Below are 25,456 nucleotides of genomic sequence, written 5' to 3'. Positions count from 1 at the left end.
AGGGCTTCTGAGCTATCTCTCCCTTAGCACCATGGCTCCTTTGTGCCTCAACAATTTCAGTCATGGAAGCCAGGGATTAGTTTCACATAAAATTCACCTCTCACACCAACAGCCGTGGCCCTTTTCTTTCCAGCACTCTCTAAAGCTCACCCTGGTAAAATGGCTTTCATACAGAACATCCTCCTGCAACTCTAGCAGCCTGTTCAATCTGGGAGCAGAAAGGCAGCTAAAGCAACCACAAAGGAAGGCGAATCCAGGAGGTTAACAGTATTCTTTGTTGGACGTTATTCCCTTTGTTGCTTTGACCTGGGTTTCACCCACATTCACGTAGGAAAACAAGATCTACCACGGACTCCTCTGCTTCAGAAAATCATGACTAAAATGACTTTCTTGGTCCTTTGACCGTTACCCCAGGAAGAAAGAAGGAATAATCCTAGAATCGGTTCCTGGAGATGTGGAATCATTGGGACACATTTTCCCAATGCTAACCTCTCATAGGTCATCACATGCAGAAGCCTACAGAGAAGATGCTGACAGGTGTGCAAAAGGACATTGCAAGCATCCTTTCCATTAGTGCAGTGTAAAAGCAGACAATGCTGGTGACAACAGCACCAATTCATCATCTTTTGACATCTAAATAGAAAGCAACTTACCCCTAAAAAATGCAGACTGACAGTAGCAAGAACACAACCTACTCTTCCTCAATGCACCAGTTCTATGGAATGCCATCTATCTGCCTAAACTAACTTCTGTGAATTTGGCCTGGTTTTAAGTTGCTAATTCAAAATCTACGACAACTTCAACATCTTGAGACAAAATGGCCTTTCTCCCCCTGTTTTAAAGACGCTTATTCAGGATGTGGATGTTTCACATCAGATTAAACTACTTCTGCAGTTCAGTTCAGGCAGATCAAACCTCCCGCAGAAGTTAAGTGCGTTCACCCAGCAGCCCTAAGAACAACCAGCATAGCGGCGAGCTCAATCCATCAGGATGAATTTAAGTTAAACTTGCACACACGTCATTCAGCTGGGCTATCACTGCGGAACAATTAAACACTGGTGTGTTTATCATTCCTAAGCATCTAAAAGCCATATAACTTCATTTTGTCTGAGAATTAAACATCATGTCATGGCCACAACTTACATTGAAAACCTTTCTTAAGAGCACTCAAAGACACTCTGCATCTCTGTATCTGTGTATTCTTACAACCCCCATAAGCAACTCTGAATGCCTTTTAGGCACTTTCCACCTCACATTTACCTTCAAATTCGTGTAAGATTTCAAGAATTACTTTTTTTTTAGCTAGAAATACACATACTTTTCTTACCATTTCCAACAAATGAAAGAATGCACAAGCTAAAAATGAATGGTACTATCAACTGCATCAAGTCTGTCAGGCATTTAAATTAAACTGGTGTAGGATACACTGATTAAATGTAACAAAAAGCATCTTCTAGCATTAGACTCATTCAGTTAGCTCATAATTATCAACAAGTAACATTTCAGCACAAGTTCTGTAAACCCAAAACACTCTGAAGATACACAAAAGGTGCCAAGATCACCTCATTTTCTTAAACCAAGCCATCCTCACCCCTAGGTTCATTGATTCCTTTGTCACACTTTTCCCCTTCTCTTTTGTTTTGAACTCTTTCCTTAAGAAATAAACCCAGGCCTTGAAACCTTTCAGGTGAAGCGATGTTTGCAAAAAAGCCATCTTAGGTTTTCGTATGTTCCTCCTTTGTGAGCAATGTTCTCCTACAGCAACAAAAAAATGAGTCTGTGGTGGTTTTGGAATTAAACAACATAAGGCAATTAAATATTGAGAAGCAGTCAGGTGAATGATGAACATGAACCTTCCCATCAGTAATGTGGAAGAGGAGGAGCTGAACTGGATCCGATTTGTAATCCCATGTCCTAGGCTAGGCCTGAGGATGTCCACCTCTTGTAGTAAGGAAGCAAATAGTTGTTGCCTGCTTGCAGGTTGCATCTTGCAGGTTGCATCTTGCTCAGGTTCTTTTAGGTGGAAGAAAGATGCTAAGCAGGTGCTTGCTAAACTGAAGGCCATGAAGAAATCATCTGGCTCTTCACCATAACATCAAACCCATTAATAGGCTTTTGGCCCCAAATCCCAAACTGCACATCAATCTGACTTTGAAAGTTTACGCTTAACATGTCGGGGGGGCTCCCAAGTATCACTATCATCGGTTTCTTCCTCATCTTCCTGCTCTTCCAACATTTCATCTTCCTCCTCATTCTCATCAAACAGCTCTATTCCAAGTTCTAATCTTCTCTGCCTTTCTGCAAACCACTCTCTGACCTGCTCATATCCCATGTGAGATTTGGCTACCAGTTCATCAAGGTCTTGCTCATTAAGGAATTTGTGCTTCATGTAGTAGTCCTTCAGGATTGCTGTTCCAGTTTTGAACTTTATGACAGACACACCTCTGTCCCAGCAATTTAACCTCTTGCTTCCCCGAGGCCTCCCCCGAGGCCTGCCTCTCCCCCTCCCTTTTGGCCTTCCTCTCCCTCTCTTCCTTGCAAAGCCTTGGCCATTCAGACTGTTTGCATTGGCGCTCTGGTAATAATAATACCATTTCAATCCACCATTTTTCCAGGCGTAGCGAGTGTCTCCAAACCAGCTCACAATTTCTGATCTTGGGAGTCCAGTTTCTTCTGCCAGCTTGTTGTATTCCTGTGGAGACGGCCACTGAGTGCGGACAAAGGAACTTTTGAGCATGTGCAATTGCTCTGGTGATTTTTTGCCTATTTTGCTTGAAGTGGAACACCCTGATTTCGCTCCTGCTGGTCCATCTCCCACAGATGTTTCTCCAGCCTCTTCTTTTGAGCTGCCAGCATTGCTCTCATTCAAGTCAGCTCCTTCTTCCTTCAAGACCTTTGATTTCCTTTTCTCTATAAACCAGGCATCAATCTCTCGCCTGGTGAGTTTGGTTTGGGCTCTTAACCTATTCATCTCCTCCTCGGTAAGGATGGGGTTATTAAGAAAACTTGCTTGGAGGACTTGCAGCTGCTCAGCAGTCTTCTCTTTGAATTTCTGTGGGGTGAAATCAGGGAAAGCACTCCAGGATGACTTGTTTTGTGAAGTGGCTCCCGTTGGGGACTCGTTCATTTCATCGCTCGAATCAATAACAATGGTGGCACATGAATCACTGTTGAGATGAATCCCATGATTATTCTTGGAATTTCTCTGATTGTAGCGTGTATCACTGAACCACTTTTTGATCTCTCCTTTAGTCAGGCCCGTTATTTTCATAAGCCGAACGATTTCTGAATCTTGAGGAAACTGATTTTTAAGGTAGCTGACTTTCAGTTCTGCCAGCTGCTCCTTAGTTTTCTTTGCTCGGATGCCAAAGGAGTCAGGATTCATCAGGGCAGATTCATTTTTGATAGGCTGAGGGGCTGGAACAGCAGCTACTTGTTTGGTTTCTGCAATAGGCTGAGCAGTGTGAATCTGACTCTTCTGTAACTGTGTTTGATTTGGGACTCCCGCTACAGTCAAAGCTATTGGGGCTGTTACTGGTAACGTGTTTGCACCTGCAACTTGAGTGAGAACTAGTCCTGGCTGACCAACTATTTGGCATGTCTGTAAAATTGAAGGTAAACCATTGCTAGCAGTGGAAATGTGTGCTGGAATAACAGTAATTGTCTGTGGCACAGTATGCACTGTGCCATTAAATTGTTTCCTCCTTGCTTCCTCCACTTCCTCTGGCGTCCAGCTCACACCATGCTTCAGACGCTGGGCAGAAAACCATATTTTAATCTGTTCCTCTGTGTACTTAGCTTGAGTGGAAAGAACAGTGATTTCCGACATGGTTGGATATGGGAATTTGTTGTAGGTGTTAAGCAAAAGAGGATTGTTATCCAAAGCAGTATTATAGGCTGGAATGCTATTTACAGGTATTAGGACTTTTGGAATCAGGTTTGAGTTCTGTGGAGCTGTGACAGCTGTTATGACCTGTGCCACCCCAGGCTGAAGCACTGGTGCTGGAGTCACCACCGCACTGGCCACATCTACTGCACTGCCAACAACCGAATGGCTCGCTTTTGACTCAGAAACTGCCGGCGGTGGGTTTTCTACTACTTCTTCAGAGTTTGGCTCATTTTCAGTTCCCTTTTCTTCACCAGGAATGTCATCAGCTACATTGTGGAAAACAGCAATACGTTTAGTCTCTGTTTTGTTTTTCATCATTTTCATAATAGGAGTTTTGCTAATTGAGATCCCCGATGAGGGGACCTCAGCAGAGTCAGCCTGGTCCGCGTTTTCTTCCCTAACAAAACTCCCATCGAAAGTGAGATCATTTACTGTTTGTTCAAAGATTGTCTGATTATTACGTTTCACCATGGTCAATTTAAAATTCTCCTCTCCAGGGTGGTACTTTAAATTATGTTCCGAGAGAGCGTCGTATCTTTTGGTAAGGAAATTGCATTCTACACAAACGTAGGATGAATTTAATACTACGTTGGGATGTTCTGAATCCACATGAAAAGTAAACATATTGAGATCTGGAGTCTGAAAAGTACAGTATTTACACTCATAACCACCTTCGACTTTACTTGTATTTTTCTGATTGTCTGAATCCACACACTCATGGGCATCCTCATCACTCGTTACGCTCTCTGCTGTCGGGTTATCTGCTGGCGTGAGCACAGGTGGTCCTTCCTCCAAGTCTGATACCATTTCTAGATCCGGATCCTGCTCGTTGGCTAAGACCATGCACGGTGTTGTTGATTTCCTTTTACTTGCCATGCCTGTTATGTGAAAATGATGCTGACTGGTCAGATACGGACTTAGCTTCAAGCTCTTCCTGATTAGTAATAATGGCTTTCGGTCTTCAAGTCAGTTCTTGTAAAGTCTCAACATTTATCCCATTAGCAGCTTTCCTTTTGTAGTGCAATCAGATTAAAAATTGATAGTTGAGGATGAGATGTTGAGACACACTGTTTTAAAGTCCACATCCACCACCTGCAGCAAAGAAGAGACAGTGGAATTAGTTCAATTTAAAAAGTAGCTTCTATTCTGCTACATCTTACGGCTTAAGAGAATTCAGTCCTTTGGGTTCAGCCCACCACTGTTCATCCCCTGAAACCCAGCAGACCCATTCCAAGAAGATACACTCAAAGCTAAATTAAGAAAGGCAAAATCCAATCCACTTAATCACAGCCTGAAACTCGTTTTAATTCACGTCAATGCAGTGAAAGGCAGAAAATGCAGAATGGTGTAAACCAGGTGATTTTCTGACCATTTCCCTTTCTTCAGAAGCCCTTTTTTTTTGGCACAGTGCTGAGGTCAGTTGTCCTGTGTGATTTCTGCAGTCTCGGCTGCAAATTGCTTTGCCTAAGTTACGACAGCTTCTCTCCACTGCTTTGTGAGCTCAAGTCCTTCCTATAACAAACTCAACCCCAGTATGACACCTCCGCTACTAAGTCTGTCATGTCTTCCATGTCAGAGGCTGGGAAGGGTCCTAGGAAAGGCAGGTTTAGAGTGTTCTTCTATTGCCTTATACACACAAGGATGATCATATGCAGGGCCTTTCTCCCAAGTCTGGAAACAGGCAAAACAATGTCTTTTTAAGGCACTCTGACAGACAGAGGATGACTATCCTTTCTTCCTAGCTCCCCAAATGTCATTCTCCAATTGAAGACCAATCCCAAGCCAATCAAATCTGATTGCTAGCACATAGCAATTAACTAAAATCTGTTTTCATGCTTCTATGCATTAACAAGGACATGACTGATTGTGTGAACTCTGCCAGAGAGAAAAAGCATTAAAGAGGGCTATAACAAGCAGGAGTCACACAAATTTATGTAAATAATTTTAGGAAAACTGAAGTACCACCAAACAGAGCTGAGGCCTGCGGAAATTCAGAGAATAAATGTAGTCTCAAAATAGCATGGTCTGGAGTGAATTTTATCCCACAGGGACCACAACTCGTCTGCTGGAATTGATGCATAAAATTCTGCAGAGGGTTATAAACTCTAATCATCTTCCTCTCAGAATAAAATCAGACACTGATTTCTCATACCAGAAATCCCATTGGTACATGCATTTTTAGACAGTGGAACATCAGCAACTTGCCAAAGTGAGGGCACTCTCAAGTACAAGGGGAACACTCAGCAACTGATTCAGAAGGTTTAGAAAGGGAACAGCATGTAAAAGGTTAAAAACAGAAGACAAGCTTTGTTTACGACTTAAAGGAAAAAGAACAGTGTAAAAGGAAGAAAGGCAGTTAGGAGGAATGGGAAGAAGGGGGAGAAAACCAACTTACTTTTCACTGTACAGCCTTCTCTGAGTATGGGATAGGAAGAAAAATAACTAATTCTTAGCTACACATTTTTTCCTCAGGCTAAAGACAGAAGTGCTCCTTTACAGCTGTCACCCAGTGCTGCTCCATAAGCTGTTTTGGAAACACTGTGCCTCACCTCACTTTGTTGTAAGAATCCTCCCCAGATGTTCTCAACAGCCACGCTCTGCACTACTACTGTGCCTACATCCAAAGCACACAGCGCGACAGGACAGGCTTCTTATGCCAAGGATACGGTTACATGGCATTGAGGACACTGACAATGCTCAATAAATCTTGGGCAATCATCATTCCAGGATGACAATTATTTAATAGCACCGACATTGAAAGATACCCTTTTTGCACAAGTTAATGCTGGCAGTCTGTAAAACCATGCAGAAGATATTTAACACATACACAAACTATGTATTGCAGGCCATCTCATTTACCTTTGCAGTGAGAGAACCATGAAGCAAAGCTAAACGGATCCATCTGTCTCAGCATCCTGAGGGATGAGAGGTAGGGCATTATTAACTGTGCTGCTTCTCCGTGGGGCTGGAGGGCTCTTGACAAAAGACGGCCATCTGCCAAGACTCAACGTTGGGCAATGCTCCTGGGGCAGAGCTGGGTGGTATTACCTAATCCTTCTGGATCTTGAGTAAAATCTCAGAAATGCCAGAAATGCCCATTTTCAAAAGCTACTTAACAGCGAGTTTTGCTGACTGAAGTTGCAGTGTGAGAAGCGACTGTGGTACTCGGCAGTGCCTCAGCCCTAGCACAGCATGTAGTAGGATCTATACGCAGGGCAGTCTGTGTGAGCTTAGGGGCTTGCTGAGGTTCCCAGTCTGGGATGGCAGAGAGCAGAAGTGAAAGCAACGTTTGACCTGACCTGCAGTGCTGAAGCATGCTCGAGATATGGAATAAAATGGGAAGCCAGTCCAACAAATCAGTGTTTTTCTCCAGTCCCTTCATTTACCCAATAGCATTCACTCTGCCTGCAAGCCTACGGTTCCACATGCCATTGCATCACCTGCAGCCTTCTAGTTCAATCTCTGTATCACATTTCTGTTTGCTGTGGCTCAGTTTCACTCATGGCCAACTATCCTGTTCCTCCACTGTTCACCTACACAGCAACATGTTTCTTTGGTGCAAGCAGGTCTCAGAAAAAGAAAGCTGCATCTATGGTCTTTAAACTATACTCAGTAGTAGTTGAGACCCCACCTAGAGTACTGCATCCAGCTCTGGGGCCCTCAGTCCAGGAAAGGCATGGACCTGTTGGAGAGGGTCCAGAGAAGGGCCACAAAAATGATCAGTGGGATGGAACACCTCTCCTATGAGGAGTTGGGGTTGGTCAGCCTGGAGAAGGTAAGGCTCTGAGGAGACCTTACTGAGGCCTTTCAGTTCTTAAAACAGGCCTATAAGAAAGACAGAGAGAGACTTTTTAGCAAGGTCTGTTGCAACAGGATGAGGGGTGATGGTCTGAAACTAAAGAGGGGAGATTCAGGGTGGACGTGAGGAAGAAATTCTTTACAGCGAGGGTGGTAAAACACTGGCACAGGTTGTCCAGAGACGTGGTGGATGCACCATCCCTGGAGGCATTCAAGGCCAGGCTGGACATGGTTTTGAGCAACCTGATCTAGCTGAAGATTTCCCTGCTCATTGCAGGAGGGTTGGAACTAGACGATCCTAAGTTCCTTTCCAACCCAAACCATTCTGCGAGTCTATGATTTCAAACTCCTGTTTAATTCAAGCCTATGAAGGAGCTATGACAGCATTCATTAAAATCCCAACAAAGCAGGATGCTTACAACCCTTCACAGCCTTCTTTCTTCTGCAGACTTTACAGAAAGCTCCATTCCCTTCTCCTTGGTGTTAATGGGTTCATTCAATCTGTAGCACCCTCCCTGACACATTCTCTCAGTTTACCAGGGCATTATGAAAAGTACTCACACTTGAGTAATTTATCAAACCAAGTATGCATCATCAAGTATGCACTTCAGTTCCTCTACATCACTTCTCCAGCACTGCTTACAGGAATGACCATGTGAGACCTTGCTGTGTATCTTGACTTTAGTGAGGTTTGCAACATCCTGCTCCAGCAGGCCAATTACTCCAGCAGAAGTGGAATCAGACTGGCTTCACATAGTCTGGTTTTGACAAATCCACCCATTCCAGAACCTTGTTACAATTCTCTAGGCTCTACAGACTGCTTTTTTAGCAGATTTTTCCAGTATGGTTCTGGGAATGAAGATCCCATTAACCAGCCTGTGTTAGTTCAGTTTTTCTCCTCTGCTCATGCCTCTCATTTAACCAGACTCTGTTTGCCTGTATCAAGTCTGCTGAGACCTCCCTGCATCCTCCATGAATTCCTGAAGATCATCACTAATGGTTCAGAGATTGCTTTGGCTTGTCCCTTACATACTTTAGGGTCAAATGCATGACTTAATATTGTTTAAGATTTTCTATTTTTAGCAGCACCGCATTTTTATCCCTCCCTGTTAATACTGACATTATAGTGTGCAATTTGGTTTGTAATTAAATACGCCAAGTGTTTGCTTTATGTCAAAAGCAGCGTTTTTCAATGAAAGAATCTGAAGAGAACCTTTCAGTTAGCTGCACTCTTAATCCCTCAAGACATTCATCCCTGTGATCCCCTTCGGTCATTTTACCTCAGATTTTCTTACAACTGACATTCCCAGAAAAAACAGCCCAGGAAACAGGCATTTTCCCAGAAACATAAAAAGGTACGTGCAGGTATATTTGGGGAGGTCCAGGACCTTATATTATATCTCTGAGCAGGCAACTGCACAGAACAATGCTCTCCAGAAACAGACCATAAACATTAAATATTCCCAGCTAATTAATAATTACATTAAGACAGATTTATTTCAGAGTGGAATTCAACACTTAAAATTGTTTCTATGGCAGATCTGGATAAAGACTTACAGAAATACGTTCTAAATACAGGCAGAAACCTTCTATTCCTTTGATTATAGTTTGGAAAGAGACAAATGGACTTACAGCAGAAGGCACACCTAAAAGAACCTGTTTGCAACCATTTTTTTACCCACCTCTTCCTTCCCTCCCCAAACAGGAGTAGCTGATGCAGCAAGAAAATAAATGAGTTTACAGGAGGAGCTCGCTGTGTGTTCAGGTTGCATGGTTTATGAGAAGGCATTTCTCCCTGCTCGCTGCATGACACTTCCATCCAGCGTGCAGGAAAAGTGTGCCAACAAAACATCCAAACCCAGGTAATGTGATTGTAAGAATATGCACAAACAGGGTGGCTCAGGAGAATAGGAAACAATAGAAATTGCTTCTAATGTTTAAAATCACCCAGATTACAAATTGCCTGTGATCACTCTCAAGACAGAAAATGCTGTTTTGTCTTCTCCTTATAGCATCTGATTAATCCATGACAATATGCAATTGTTGATCTTTTGTTTAGCCTCATTCTATTACCATTTATTCAGAGTAGATGTATCCATGTCAAAACCCATTCTGCACAGAGCCCAGTACAGGCTAATCTGCTCTGACCTGTGCTGCCTCTCAGCAAGAAGGGTGAAGGACTTGTTTTATAGTGCCATTTTCTTCAGTTGTTCATTATCTGCAAAGTTCAAGGGGCACTGCTGCTTACTGACTCGAAAATAAACCCAAATCTCTATCTAAACCTTGCAATATTCACCTTTGAGTCTCATTTTAAAATGAGGCCTAATTCAGCACAAGAGTAAAACGTGTCGGACTGATTTCAGCAGGACTCCACGTGCGCTACGGGAACACTTCGGGTCCTTGCTGCACTACAATTTGTGACGAGGGAGGCAGCTCCCAAAGGCTGCTGTGCTGCCTGCCCCCACACAGCTTCAGGCTGCATGCAAGCCAGACCTGTTCTGGAGCACTGGGAAGCAGACACGAAGCTGAGCAGAGGCTGAAAGGAGCCTGCTGCAGGACATGGGACCAGACTTCCTCGGTTACCTCCTCTCCCCACTGGTTTTAATGGGTAACCTCCAAAGTAAACTTCAGAATTTCAGACCAGAAGTGACCACTAAATGCCCTAGACTGTCTTTCTCCATAACAAGACATTCCCCAGGTAACTCTGCAATGAGCACAGTAACTTGTGCCATTGCTTCTGACATCCAAAGCCATAACCAGCTTTTATGTCTGATCATACAGAAGCTACTGATCACAATTTACAAGTACTTAATAATCACAGTTCACTGATGAGGAAGTACCTTTAACATATATGGTGCATGTCTCTGCTTTTAAGTCACACCAGCATGTATTTTCTACATGATCTGGTCACCTTGCAGCTAAACCTCACATAGACAGGTCTTTTACTACTGAAATGTTCAGTTCAAATTGTGAGCTCTCAGTACTCTTAACATCAGATATCTCTGCGTGATTGTTCTTGAAAGTGAGCACCAGGCTTCTGTAAATGCTTATCATACTCAATAAAATGACAGCAGAGGCAGGAATGCTTTTTTAGCATAGTTACAGCTCTGTTTGTTTTGCTTGCTGTGCTGTTACATAGGAAAAGGAAAGGAGGAAGAAATCAGTTATTGACACGAAAAGATTTTAAAATGTCTTTTGGGTTGAGTAAACATTTAATTTAACCCCTAAAATGTTTTATATTGGCTTAAAAAAAAAACAATAGGACAGTAAAAAAATTATTAATTTTAAAAATTGTTGAGCAAAAAAGTTTCTCCTTATACCATCAAAGCAAAAGGTTTGATTCTTCTGGGACTTCTTTAAAATTAAATAATCTGGCACAGACATAATTTCACAAAATGCTCCTTTTGACTCGAATCTGCCTCTTTTTGTTTTTTCCCAGACAAGAAATTTCTGGAGACCTCCCTTTTCCCAGGCCCTCGCCTAGTGCTGCAAGCACAAGACCTTCCTTTCACTTCCCAGAGCTCGTGTCCCCAGACACCTTTCCGCCTCTACAGACACCAAAGCAGCAGTCCTACAGATGGTCTCCCTTGCTAGATAGCCCGACTCATCCTCTAATCATCCCTCGTGCTATACAGGAACCCCCGCGCTTCTGAAGGTGACACAGCTCAGCACAGATTGTCTCCCTCTCCTTTCCCCCTCCTCCACTGATTGCAACTCACTGTACGTGCCCTTGTCACATTGGAAACCAGATTTCAGATCGGCTGCTATCTGCTTTAGTATTTGCCTGTCACTGCAGCAAAATGACACCTTCTCAACAGCAATGAACAATATTGGGAGTGCTCTACCCTTGAGCAAGTGGGACCGGGTCTCAGGGGTTACCCAGTGGCATATGCAGGAGCACAAGAAGCAGCAGCAGCTTAAGGACTACACTGATGCATGCCAATACAGTAACCTAGACAGATGGAGGAAGAGAATCCATTGAATACAGGTGGTTTAGAACAGCCTGCAGGTGTGCATGACAGGCGTAAAAGCATGATCAAGAGCAGGTAACAAAACATTCTGCAAACTCTACCTGGGATACAAAAAGGTAGTGACTCATAATTCTGCCTTTTATTTTTTAAACAGTGGAATGCATTTCTCAGACCACAGGGCTAGAGCCTTGCCAAGTTTCAAGTTCCTATGTCAAATCCCTGAGGAACAGAGCTGCTCAGAAAGAGAGATAATACAGCTTTCACATTGAGATTGCCTCCCTTCCTCTCCTTTCTTCCCTTCTCACTCTTGTCAATTTTGCTCTTGAACCAGCTGAATGTTCCCCAAAACTCAATGAACAGAGAACAAAAGCAGCCTCCAAATAGAAACAATGTGTGAGAAATTCTTGTTTCCATGAACATAAGAAGCTGAAAACAAGGGCTTACAATGGACTCAGCAGGTGACGCTAATACACACTGCTACATGCTCCACAGGTATACACAGACCTGCATACACCAGGATACAGACCCACAGTTTAAGTATGCATAAAGGATTCCCAAAATACTTGAAATAAATGTATAAAGTCAAGTGTTTTATGGGCCAGCATTTTGTGGATGAAGAAAAAGCAAGCACTTCAAAGTATCGCTTTAAAAGCAAAAAACCTCCAATATTACAGTTCTATTGCATGGGCCTAGGTTAGTGCATGTCAAGGAGAAGACTTTAAGGCGCATTATCAAGGCTGCAACTACTCTTTAGAACCTCCTCTAAAGATTCTAAAGCTACAATGGGCTTTTGCTCACACGTGCTTCCTCAGGACCTCTTCTGCATGCCCCGGATCTGCCTCCTTAAAGCCTCCTCCAGCCTCTTAGGTGTGCTACCACTTCGTGAGAAGGTCAAGGAGCACAGAGTGTGTAACAAATCCTTCATTTTCTCTGCCCCATCGTTTGCTTCTCCACTTAGGAAGTCAAACATGTGACTTCAGAGCTGGTATTTAAGAGGGATTTTTTAACATGGCTTCAGGACAGCTTCACAATTGTCAGCTCAATCTCATAAGGACAGACAAAACCAAGAATTCACCTAGAATCTACTGACAGATTCCTCCATACTGGAGAGATGTAGAACAGTTCTGTCCATTCTCACGAGCACAGCTGATCTTAGAGGAGTTCTTCAGGATGTTACCCTCTGACCTGATCCAACCAAGGCTGCTCACGCAGCAGCACTTTCACAGCACAGATACAACACTCAAGCTTCCCTTTCCATATTCAGGGTATTTGGCCACCACCATTAAGTGCACGTATTCCCAGAACGGGACTAAATTACTGCCAGGACCAGGGCAAGATTGTCAAGGTAGCTCAGGTTCACCTGCCTTTCACTGCAATGCCAACACGCTTTTGGTCTGCTACAGATGACGTGACTTTAGGGACATGGTGGTGGCAGAGTCAGCATCTCAGTGCTGGTGAAGAACTATAACCAGTTGTCTGGAGGGGTTGTGGAGATCTGTGGGTTTTTAAGGGATTGCCATCCTTGTAAATCCCCAAACAACCCCATCTGTCTTCTCAGTTAACTGAGTAGAAAGCTGGACAAGATGATCTCCAAAAGTCCCTTCTACTCAGTTTTTCTCCCCAGGATTCTGGGATGTTTCAGGTTACAGCTAAAGAGAAGGAGGGTAGCCCAAGCTGCCTGCATAAACACTCTCTGCAGGTCTCAACTATGTAGTGGAACACCACGGTGTACCAAGTTAACCTTTGTGAAAACCAAAGCATTTTTATTTGAAACAGTGACCTGACTGCACCCCCCCACTGAGTACTGTACTGCGCTCCTTAGATGCTCCCGCTGATTTCTGTGGGAGATAATGTCTTGTTCTGTGCGTGACAAAAGACTGATTCCCCCTTCCTCCTCCCCATCATGCATTCACAGAGCGGATAAACACTTTACTGCCATCAGCCCAGTGATAAAAAAGAGGTAAAAGATACGGGACTATCGAGCTTTCAAAGCAGCACATGTGGAATAAAAGCTGAGTCTCAAAGTACCCGCAGAAGTCAGAGGGATGACTGTGTACTCAAGTTACCATGGTGTAATAAAGGGTCTTGAAGAGTCAGCATCCCAGAACAAGTATCTCATCCCATGGCACAGGCAGCAGGAGGTTTGCAGTTACCGTGTTGTACTTCACAAGTGCTGCTGGACTAGGAGCCCAGCAGTAGCCTGATGCTGTCCCACACTGCTCCTGGCTCACCTAAATAAAGGCCTTTGATGCAGCAGTGAAGCAACCCAGCAAGAACCACCAAGTCTTTCACCAGCCTGGTTCCCTGCTCCACTGTTACCCAGGCTGATGCCCCAGACTTTTGATTGTGAACCTCAGCTCCATGATTTACCTTCCACTACACACAGGACTCTCCTGTCTGCCCAGAGCGCTGCTCAAGGGAACAACCCCAGTGCAGAGGCAGGTTGGAGGCTGCTCCTTCTGCCCTGTCGTGTGAGCAATTCTTGCAGGAGAAACACAGACCTCTGATGTTCAATGCTGCCACAGAGGCAATTACTGAAAACACACTACCCGGTTTCACTTTTTGTCTCTCATGTGCTGGTATAATAGTGGAAAATTAGCACAACAGGATTTAAATGGAAAGCATGTAGTTAACTAAACCACTGCGAATAGCTGTGGTGCTGCTTTCTTCTTTTTTGCATTAAAGACCACCAAAAAATTTGGATTAGTTCTGTTTTAAAATACATTGGTAGTTTAAAGCTGCATAAATATCCTAGGGTCAAAATTGTAGTTTCACTGACTTAAATGAGAATAGGCAGGAGAATTTTATTTAAAAATACCGTATGTGTTGCTAGAAACACATTTAAGCAGCAACAGAAAAGCCTTAAAAATTACACAGCACGAAATGGTAGCATCAATTGGGTGGGGGAAGGGGGAAGAGAATAATCAGTGTTCTGTTCAAACCTCCCATTATCTAAAGTAGGAAAATCAAAGTAAGTTTTAGTCAGAAACACTTTATTAATTTAATGTTTCAAGAATACCTGAACACAGATTTCCTCTTGTGAGTTACACCTATCAGATTTACCAACATTAAACCAGTTATCTTCAAAGAGCACCAGTGACTGCCTGAAGTGCTGTCCTAACTGTAAACTGGTAGGTTTTTATTCATGGGATAAAAGCACCAAGGAGAAAAAGGAAAAAATCAGTACTAAACCAGACAGTTTTAGTTCATATAATTGTTTTTTTTAGCAGCAAGTTATGTTAGTTGACTACGTTGGAAATTCTTAGTGAAAACATGGAATTAGTGGCAGTCAGTGACTAACCTTACAGACAGACATTCACTTTGCAGACATCTGCACTGAGTGAAGATACAAATTAGTTCATGAATGACAGAAGTGCCCTGCCTCAAAGGTGAAAAAGCAGGACACATTGTTTTCTGTGTAAGATCTCCAATTCAGGTTTAAGCATAAGCTCTGACAGGGCTAAAATCTTAACAGACATAAAACAATAAATTTAATCTCATACGTATAAAAAGTACCATATTTTGTCTCATAAATCCATAGCTTTGAAAACAAAAAAGTCATGCTTGAATAAATGTATTTTTATATATTGTACATATTTACAGTACTTTAATAATACAGACATGCTATGCTGTTTAGGGGAATTTTTCATTCAATTTTAATTTCCGAGCAAATAGTTTGATATAAATTGGGAAAACCAGGAACCAATCATTCTCTGAAAAGCAAGACATATATAATTCACTATTTTCTAAGAAAATGACAAAAAAGTAATAATACTCTGAGTGAGTGTATGTTGAGATAAAGGAGTGATAAAAGAAACACTCACTGATATAATTTATCACTTTAAAAGCCAAAGCTCTGCAAACTGCCATGGTATCAAACAATGAGAATTACTGGCCATTGATGAAAGTTATCAAAAGCACAAATGCAAATCGAGACTAGAAATCCCTTAAATCAAGGTTCCCTATGTGCAGATTTAGACAGTGATTAAATCACTTACTTAAAACCAATTTTATTTCTACCAGCTATCTCAGTTCCCATATATTAGGATTGGGTCTGAATTCCAGCATTAGGCAATTGATATCTGGAGGCGTGGGGAGAGATACAGGGGAATGCAAAGATTGGGAAGGAGAGCCAAGAGGAACCATCTCTCGTGTCATTATTAAATCAATCAAATCACAAGAGCCCAGGATACCACTGGGGTGTGGTACTCAAAGAGAATGTTTATGAGAGTGTCCAAGTTTAGCATAAGAGAATAGGCAGGCCTGGAACCCCCATGGGAATCAGATGCATCTGTTGTTGTAGGCAGCTCCAGCAAAACGTTACTGGTTCACTCGCCTGGGGCAAACTCTCCTTTTTTCCCCCCTCCTCTTTCCCTTTTTTGACAGCCAAGTACAATATTAGCTTGCCTTTTTATTTTCTTTTTCGGTTGTTGCCATCGTCAAGCTGAGGCCGGGTGAGAATATTTTGTGTCTAGACTAATAAATGTTTGTAAGGATTTTGCAAGACTGGTTTATGGGAACAGAATCCACTTTTTGTTTTTCTGCTGGAAAAAAAAAAAAAAAAAAAAAAGCAGCATTAAAAGCAAATGAGCACCATCGTGCATTTGTTTTAAATTGCATATTACAGCACTGCTATTTTGTGTGCAATCAATACATAATTTGGAAGAAAATGCTTTTAAAATTCAAAGCTATCCCTGAGAAGCTAAGGTTCTCTTGGAAACTGAAGGAGGAGTCTGAAATTATTGTTCTTTTGTTTGCATCCCCCAGTGGGAAAGGCAGCACACAACTAGAAACCACTGTGCTTTGAGGCAGCATGAATCATTAAGAATAAAGATCAACCCCCCTTTCATTTAAACCTTAGATAGTAAAACTGAATCTAGGACAAAGGTAAAGTAAACAGACTCCTTCCTTCCCAAGCAGCTATGGGGTTAAATAAAATATCAAAGGGACCATATAAATCTCCTAACTTCCTCTACTAGAATTAAAAATGTACTTATATTTTGCAAAACATGGCCTGTCTAGATCCCAGGTACGAGCATCAACTTAATCAGTGGGAATTGCTGGGATACGCATGGGCCAAAGCCTACATTTTCTTTTTAATACTTGTTTTGGAGGGCGGGGTATCTCAAGATGAAATGGCTGACTGAGCTTTTTATTTCATTGCTTTGGGTGGAAATGACCGAATCTTTCCACATAAAGTAGTGCAGAAGAAGCTGTTCTGGTGCAAAGCAATCTTCAGACCCAACCCTTCAGCCAGCTCTCACCCTCAGCCTGTTTCTCTCTCCTCATACAGCTCTCTGCAACATCCGGACTTAAAACGTTCCCTGGTAAGGAAGTGGGCTCCTGTTCAGTAATACACAGATAGTAACTTCATGAGGATCACATCCAGAAACAGGATCCTCACGCATACAAAGGAGCACGTATCCACAGATTCTGCCCTCAGAACTAGCTCGTGCCCCTCTGCATCTGGCCTAAACTGCTGTTAAAGTATTGTGTGCTCTTTGTCAGTAAGCACATGTGACTACAGGGCACAGTGTTCACACTCATCATCCACACAAACATTAATACACTGGAAAGCTTTGAAAGCAAAGCATTCTGAAGTAAAATGTCAGTGTACTGACAGTGCAGGAATGTAAAACTTCTCCCTCTCTGAACATTACACACAATGATTAGTATATATTTCTAAGGAGGTGCACATGCAACTGCTTCTTCACTTTGTGTAGAAAGAGTAAACTTACTTTGCTTCAGTATTGCTCTTTTTTCCTCACCTCTTCCCTCCTGTCCCCAAAAGAAACAAACAGCTGATATTAAGAAGGCCTTATTTTTCTGGTGGAGGAACCCAAGAACTAGAGAATAAAAACCAAAATTAAACCCAAGAAAGCTACTTATCAAGAAACAGATTTAAAGCGAATGTTCGTAGACTGCAAGGTGAAACATCCAAAGCTGCAATCATCTCACCACACACAAAGAAAGGCCCCTTCCATCTTAAATTATTTTAATAAAATAAAACCACTCATTCTCTACTCACACACAAACTCCTCCAACAAATTTCATAGAATCACAGAAGCACAGAATGGTTTGGGCTGGAAGGGGCCTTAAAGACCATCTAGTTCCAACCCCCCCGCCTTGTGCTGAGACAATTTAAGTAAACAATTTTCAATAGGCAAAATCTAAGTAAAACATATTAGGAAGTCAAATTTGAAAAGCACTTTTAAAATACAAGAAGCATAGTTGTGCGGGTCTGCATCATATTTAAACAGCTACCTAGAATGCCAGCAGGGGTGTTACAGGGGCACCACTTCCTCACACTGACCCATGCACAAGAAATTTAAACTCAAGGGACACTCCAGGTATGGGGAGCCTTTGGTTCAGACCAGACCCCCAGTGAGAAGTCTGGAGGACAGAGGGCTGTAAGTATTCAACACTAGAAACAAGGCTGGACATTGTGCAGTGTTGAATGCTCCAAAAATCCCACTGAAGCTACAAATGTGTTTCATCTTTCTGAGAATCCTGCTAAGAAACAGAAACCCCAGAGTCTTCACACTTGCTCCACCTAACTCACTTGGCAAGTGCTGCCAATGCCTAAATAATCTTGATACAGCTCTGATGCAGACCACCCTCAGCTCCAACTGATGTTGCTGAAGGCAACCTGTGTACAAAAAGCTGTGCGTAACAGCTGACCTGTGTATAACAAAGCACTATTTTTCTCATTTTAAAGTATTGTAAAGATTAACTATGAAGCTCAACTGAAGAAGCACACAGCTATAGCTAAGGTTTAACAATCAATCTGCTACAGCCCAGGCAGTAATAACTATTCTTTCCCGACTCCCTCCCCATTGTGTCCCCCTTACTCTTTTTAGGACATAAAACATTACTCCATCTCATTTTGACCTAATTACCAAAACAGCCTTACACCCATGCATAGAGCCAGTAGGACAGTTTTACAGTCAACAGCATTCTGACTAAGAAGTATCTTTCCATTATAACACAGACAGGAAGGCAATCGCATTACTACCATGCTTTGTTTAGGCTAATATACCTCAATTTTTAGGAAAGCCAAGCTTAGAGACCTCTGCCAAGATTGCCTCAGACTATACAAACATTCATTTCCACCTATGAAGTTCTTAGTACCTTTGTAAAGAAAGACTATGTTAAAATAACAGGAATGCAGCACACTCCTGTGCTACAAACAAGCATTCAAGCCTTGAAATCTAAATGACTGCCTAATTCACAGCATTAACTGTAACCTAACAGCTTATTTCCCATCCAGTATCTGTGGTTCATGCTTTTAAGATTCAGGGTGCTGAACAGGTGGAACTTTTACCATAACAATTAGAAAGTTCAAAAGCTCATTTCTGTCCTTCTGTCTGGTGGGGTGAATTTGGCACTCAGACCGATACCGGCTTTGCCAAACAGCGAGGGCTGGCGTTATGCATGCCTCATTACACAGTTCTGTCTGCCCACTGTGGAAACAAAATTGCCAGCTTTCAAGCTTGCTTGAGCAAGGACTTCATATTGTGAATCCCCCAGCAACACCTTATATTCCTTCAGCTCCCAGAGAGACAAGGAAGGTGAGCAGCAGGTGGCAAAAGGCCACTGGGGAAGGCAAAGTTGCACAGAGGGAACCTAAAAATACCACTTTCTTAAATGGCTCCAAACATAATCTGAGGCCTGCTCTTGAGAAACTGAATATACTGAGCTCCTTTAGACCTGACAGGAACAAGCAGAGGTCATGCTGCTAAAGGATGCTTGCAAAGTGAAGTTCTGGGTTATCTCTGACATCATCTAAGGACCGCAAAAAGGAGCATATTCAAAGTTCTTGACCATTTTTCCTAAAGGTTCTCCTATTAAGCCACATCTGCCCCTCTTTTACTCACTAGCAATTATCCTACTTCCTGTGCTTTAGTATAATATTGCTCTTTTTATCATTTTAGTGTTATGAATGAAAGTACTTTAATTCCAGTTCATGCCCCTTCAGATCATACTCCTTTTCATTGAGTTCTGTTAAATAACATTCACTATGATCTCAAAGCTCTCAAGGATAAAAGAGTGGTCCACATCTTCCCACAATGTGACAGGCTCATTTCTGAAGCTGGTAGTAGACACACTGTTTGATGAAATACGTTACAGTTCACTGAACTCTGAAGGACATGAAAAAGACTTGGGTGGGCCTTCTGAAGTTCCTTCCAGTTCCTCGAAGAAAGACAACAGAACTGGAAGGGAACCATCAGTTAAAGGGACGCAAGCACAGAATTATGAAATGCCATCTGGCTGGTACAGGATAAGGAAATGTATCCTTTTTGGTGGCTTCCACCTCCACAGAAGAAACAACTGTTTATGCAGCAAAATGGTTTGGATATTTTGGAAGGTCCTGAACTAGCCACCGAAAAGAATACTAATAAAAAATACAAAAAATATAAATATAAAATATAAAAAGAAAAAAGGAGAGATTAATCGGAAGACTATAAATCTGAAATACTACTACTACTAATGGTGAAAACACAAGTAATCACATCCCTTTCATAGCCTGAAGAAGCTGCATTAATGCCCAATTCGAATATATTAGAAACTTAAGCAACAGAAAACCTGTATTCTTATACGTGTATACTCAACAAAGGTGATACTACTGACATGAAATGGAGAGATACACAAATAGAACATTAAGATCAATATTGCTGCCTATTTAGGAAATAACAAATAAACCAAAGGGGAAATGGTTCTACAGTGAAAATTGCATCACTTGTTTACAAGCCACCAAAAACTGGGAGATGAACTATCTTGGACATTTATAGATCAATGACCCTGCATCTAAAGCACAAGGAGAGGGAATATTGACCCTTAACATGCAGAAGGGAACAGCATGTCCATGCACGCAGCTAAAAATGTTCAGAACCTCCCCCTACACCGTGACTCCAAAATGGTTTTCACACAGAATTTAATAAACACACACTGAAAATATCATTCTGTGCATTCTGCAACAAGATCAGGATTTCTAAAAAGCAGAAAACATAAAAACACTCGATTTGACAGCATGGAATTCTTGACCTCAGTTCGACAGGTAAAGAGAAACTGGTCACCAAAATAAAGATCAGCCATAGCTTAGCTACAGGTGACTGTGCTTTGGTTATTATGTGCAAACAGGATGGACCCCAGTTTCTAAGTACTCACTGCTTTAAAAGTTCCAGTTTCATAAAGCTGGAAAAAATCCTTAACTCGCTCTGGAGGAAAGACTCTGACTTCAAAGATGCATGACTCTATTTTAAAGCAAACTTCCTCTAAGGTCACATCTAAACAAAAGGGCCACGAATCATAACTAGATGAAAAAGTTACCAAAATTCAATCCTTTCCCTCAGAGCACATATAAACAAGGGGGGGGGGAATAAATAAAACAAGAGGGAAAGCTCAGGGATAGCAATAAGATTGAGTGAAATGATATAAACTGTTCAGTGAAGCAAGAGATACAAGAACTGGTCTTTTTGGTACATTAGGAACAAAAGGAATGCTAGCAGTAGTACAAAATCCATTAGTTGATACAAATCCCTTAGTACTAGAATCTACACAAGGCAGGACTGCTCAGCACACAGCTAACAGTCTCCAGTGATGTACTGGTACCCACTGACAAATACCATCTATTCCAATAGTAACCAACAGCGATAAATTACAGCAATTAAGGCCAGACACCAGGACACTGGATCCAGCTAAAGCATGTGCAGGTCATCAAGGATGTTGCAAGAGCGAAAATAATCTAGAAGAGAGTCCTAAGAAACATGAAGAGAGAAGTCTTATGCCTCACAAAGAAAAGCCCTACCTCAAACTGCTACGTTTTACAAAGATGAGTTTGGGAACAGTCACAGCAGAGACACTCATTACCCAAATGTGAGAACAGACGGCTTCTCAGCCTAGCAAAGGTACAGGCAACATTAACCTTAAGTAAAAACCACAGCATATCAGTCATTAAAAATGGCACCTACTTCTAATCGGCTCAGGGGAATTCATTTACCACCACAAGTGAAACAGACCGCCTTGCTGGCAATGCTTAAAGACAGTGACAAAAAGGTTTTCTAACTGATGTCACGGCTCAAAGAGATCATGGCCTCTGGTTTTCATCATGCAGGTTGCTTTAAACAGCGGTTCTCCAAGTACTCACAAGCCTGCATTATTCTTGTGTGAAATCCTTCTCAGCAAACCCTAACAAAAAGCAAGAGTGCTGGTCAAAACCAGCAGCACAGCTTTGAAAATTCCTCTCTTGCTCCTGCGTTTCACGGAATATTTGTTCTCATGTAACGAGTTTCCTAACCAAATCCACTTTTGATTTACTCAGTGTTTAGACGCCCACTATACTCTCTGTACATCCCTACTTTAACATAAGTGGGTCCTATGCCAGCTTGCAGACCGAGACATCTCAGCCTTCACTACTTCACGTGATGCTTCGTGCAAAGTAAACTTCTCCATCCCTCCGGCAGCTCCTGAACCTACCACAAAGTCCACGCAGCTCAGAAATCCCGCACAGGTACCTACCAGACAACGCTCCCTACTGCAGATCCTCTGAGCCCTTTCAGAGATCCAGAACCGCCTCCATTACATGGTTTATTAAAGCCGGTGTTCATCTCCAGTGCTGCACATGCTGATCTACGGGAGAGCCGAGCATCAGAACGCGCCCCAGGACACAGACACCCCCACAAGAGTAAACCAGCCGTCTTCCCCAACTTTGCCTGCACAGACACCGTGCCGCTGCTCCACGCTCGACCCCGCTCTGCAACGCCACGGGATGCGACACAACTCGGGAGCCACAACTTCATGGCTCGCCCGCTGCCGTCAGCCTGCGGGGCCGTCAGTCCGTCCGTCAGCCCGAGCGCCAGCGCGGGTGCGCGCAGCCCGTGACCCCGGCCGGGAGCTCCAGCTCCTGCAGCCGCTCCGGGACGGAACTTCTTCACTTTCCTCCCCGAGCGACGACTCGAACCAATCTTCCTCCGTCCGCACCGTAGCAAGCAAAGCCACACACAGGCTCCGGCTCCGCGGCTGGCGCAGGGCGGAGGGAAGAACAGACCCGAACGGGATCAACCCCCTGCGAGCCGGGCCGGGGGCTGGCAGCAGCCCGCTCCGAACTTACGCCCTGGCTCTCCCCCCACCCCGGCGCCGCCTGCCGCAGCCAGCCCGGAGCCCGCCGGCCCCGGCAGCCGATGCCCCCCGGCTCCGGGGACAGCGCTGGCCCTTCGCCCGCCGCCGCCGACAGACAATAGCGAGCGAGGGAGGGAGCGAGCGAGGCGGGCGGGGCGCGGCCAGCCCACCGCGCACACCCCGCGGGCGGCAGCAGGGCGCCCGCCCCCGCCGGCCAGGAGCCGCCCTTGCCCCGGGGAGGCGGACGCGCTGGCGCTGCCCCGGCCCCCGCCAGGAGAGCACCCGGCCCCCGGGGCGCAGCGCAGCGGGGCGGGCAGGGACACGCCTCCCCGCGGGGGCCGCGCTCTCTTCCCGGCGCCGAGAGCCCCCTGTCCGCCCGCGCCACTGGCGACGGCCGCCGCGAGCCCCTACCTGCCGGCGCCGCTGCGCCTCGCCCCCGCCGCCCGCCTCCGCTCACGGCCGCGCCGCCATCTTGCGTTTCACAAACTACTGCACTTCTTTTGGGGCGGGGGGGCGGCGGCTGAGCCGGGAGCTCCCAACGCCGCCGGCCGCCCGAGCCCTCTCCTTGCCGCCGCCCGGGGCGCGCACTCGCATCCTCCCGGCGCCTCGCTGCCCCGGGGCGGGTGCGGCGCCGAGGCCGGGCAGCGGCGGCCGGTGCCTCAGCCTCCCTGGTAGGGAGCGGAGGCGGAGCCGGAGCCGCTCCGCCGCTGCCCCGCCCGTCAGGCGGCGGACACCAGGCGGGGGGCGGCCCGGCCCCGTTGAGGCAGCGGTCGGCAGCGGGGGGCCAGCGGCGGCCGCTCGCCCTCCGGTCAGGCCAGGGGACTGCGCGCTGCGACAGCGACAGCGGGCCGGGAGCTCCCGGGCGGCAGCGGCGCCCTCGCAGCCCGCTCCTCCCCTCCGGCGGCGAACTTGGGCCGCGCACCCCGCCGGGCGTTAAGGACGGCGGCGGCCGTAGTCCCGTGGCGGGTCCCTGAGCTGTCGCTAAGGGAGAACACGGCCGCAGGGTGCAGGACCAGGGTCGAGTGAGCACAGGAGGGGCGGCTTTGAGGGGATGAAACCAAAATCGCCGTGCTTATTGTTCAGTTACAGAACTTGGGGAAACGGGACTTCTTCCTTTAGTACATACCTACGTATTTTAGTCGCGTTTTAGTTTTTAACTCCCCTACGCAGAATCCTTTCGTCGTTGTTTGCCATTTTAGGTCAGACGCTAAAATACGACTGTTTCCCTGAGAAAGGAAAATGAAGTTGTGTCATGCGGGAATCCCCAGGAGTTAACTGCTAACAGTTGATCATGGGAGATCAAGATTTACACGGTTAACAGTTAAGGACATTAAAATGTGTAGATACGGTATCCAGTCAAGACTAGTGACAGGAAGGGGTTGGATTAAAGCTTTGAGAGAAGTTTGGGTACCAGGAAGTTTTCTGGTTCCTCGATTCCACTCTGTCACTCGTGCTGAGGTTTTCGGACAGGAGCCTCGGTGAGCAGCAGACTGGCCCTACTGTCCCACTGGAAACCGCTGGCAGCAGATGAGGTGGAGACTGAGTTAAGGAAGAATGACATTAATTCCTTTGTGACATTTCCAATGTCACACACTGCATTAAAATGTGAATTTTCACTATAGTTTTTCTCCCTGCTCTGCTTGCCGTTGCCTTATGACCAACACACCAAGAGCAGGGTAAGCTGCTTGCATACAGTTCTTATTTAAAAGAGCTGGCTTTGAAGTGTTGGCATGTTATTGGTCAAAATTATTCTGTGATAGAACAGACAAAAACATCCAAGAAGTTCATTGATTTTTTATGAATCTGCCTCCAAACAGTACAAAAGATGAAATTCTCGTAGTACACACGTTTGGGACAAACATACTAGAGAAAGAAACAAAGTAAAACTCACCTACAAAACCAGCACCCACAGAGGGATTGCAGAGTTGGGCATTCAGCATCACCAGATACATGTGCGAGGTGACATAACACAAGAGCCATGTATTTTGCCACATGTTTGATCCCAAAACACACTAAGATTTATTCTGTTTGTCTGTTTTATTGTAATTTTCTGACAAATCAATCGAGAGAAATTTTATCTGCTGGTGTAATGGGGCATACATCTCCAAAACAGGGTATTGCTTTACTTGCCCTTAAATATACTTACACCAACAATATATTTACTTTGATGCAATAAACAGATACAATTCTCTCCAGGTACCTAGAAGACTTTACAGTTTAATTCAGCTACAAGCCACTGGACCTGCCCTAACAGTGTCTGTTAAAATGCTAGGACCATGGGAGCCTCTGGAAGATTTTTCCTGAGTTCCGACAACTTGGAATTCGTCTCGGTCAGGGAATCTGACCACTAGAATTAAACGGTCACAGGCAGGAATCTCTCCATATGTCAAACGAAGGATGCTCAAGCCCTGCTAGTTAAAAAGAGATTATGGTGAGACGAGAGAAAAGCCTCGCGCTCCTGTTATGTCTCACACTTCCTGTCTTTTCAAGAACGGCATGACTACAAAGTATTGCCATGTTTGACTGCCTGCAAGGGGAGAAAGAGGGAGCCACAGACTGAGAAAAGCACCCTCCTTCCATAGCCCACAGCCCTAGAAAGCATCTGGAGAAGAGCTGTTGACAGACTGAGGTGAACTACTTTGCCAGGGTGGACCTTCAAGTTCAAGGCTTTCCCTACTAA

At 44.4% G+C, this 25,456-nt stretch overlaps 1 protein-coding gene across 7 annotated transcripts in view; it reads right to left on the bottom strand.

Moving 5' to 3' along the window:
• ZHX1 (zinc fingers and homeoboxes 1) overlaps positions 1-23,439 on the bottom strand; it is a 31,010-nt gene extending 7,571 nt beyond the window's left edge. For 2 of the 7 annotated variants that reach the window (XM_062627068.1, XM_062627070.1), the window contains exons 1-3: positions 22,381-22,713; positions 22,177-22,287; positions 1,563-4,981 (exon numbers count right to left, since the gene is read on the bottom strand). In XM_062627068.1, the coding sequence (XP_062483052.1) occupies positions 2,141-4,765 (2,625 nt within the window). In that variant the 5' untranslated portion in view covers positions 4,766-4,981; positions 22,177-22,287; positions 22,381-22,713 and the 3' untranslated portion in view covers positions 1,563-2,140. Of the gene's footprint in view, positions 1-1,562; positions 4,982-22,176; positions 22,288-22,380; positions 22,714-23,187 lie in introns of those variants that run through there. The other 5 variants (XM_062627063.1, XM_062627069.1, XM_062627064.1 and 2 more) reach the window with 4 other exon arrangements.
• Between the last annotated feature and the right edge of the window lie 2,017 nt (positions 23,440-25,456).

Source organism: Pezoporus occidentalis, unplaced genomic scaffold (genome assembly GCF_034315485.1).
Source record: "Pezoporus occidentalis ecotype Australia unplaced genomic scaffold, CSIRO_AGI_Poc_V1 ctg3, whole genome shotgun sequence".
Taxonomy (NCBI): domain Eukaryota; kingdom Metazoa; phylum Chordata; class Aves; order Psittaciformes; family Psittacidae; genus Pezoporus; species Pezoporus occidentalis.
Note: the sequence above shows the minus strand (reverse complement) of the source record. Positions and strands in the feature narration are given on the sequence as shown.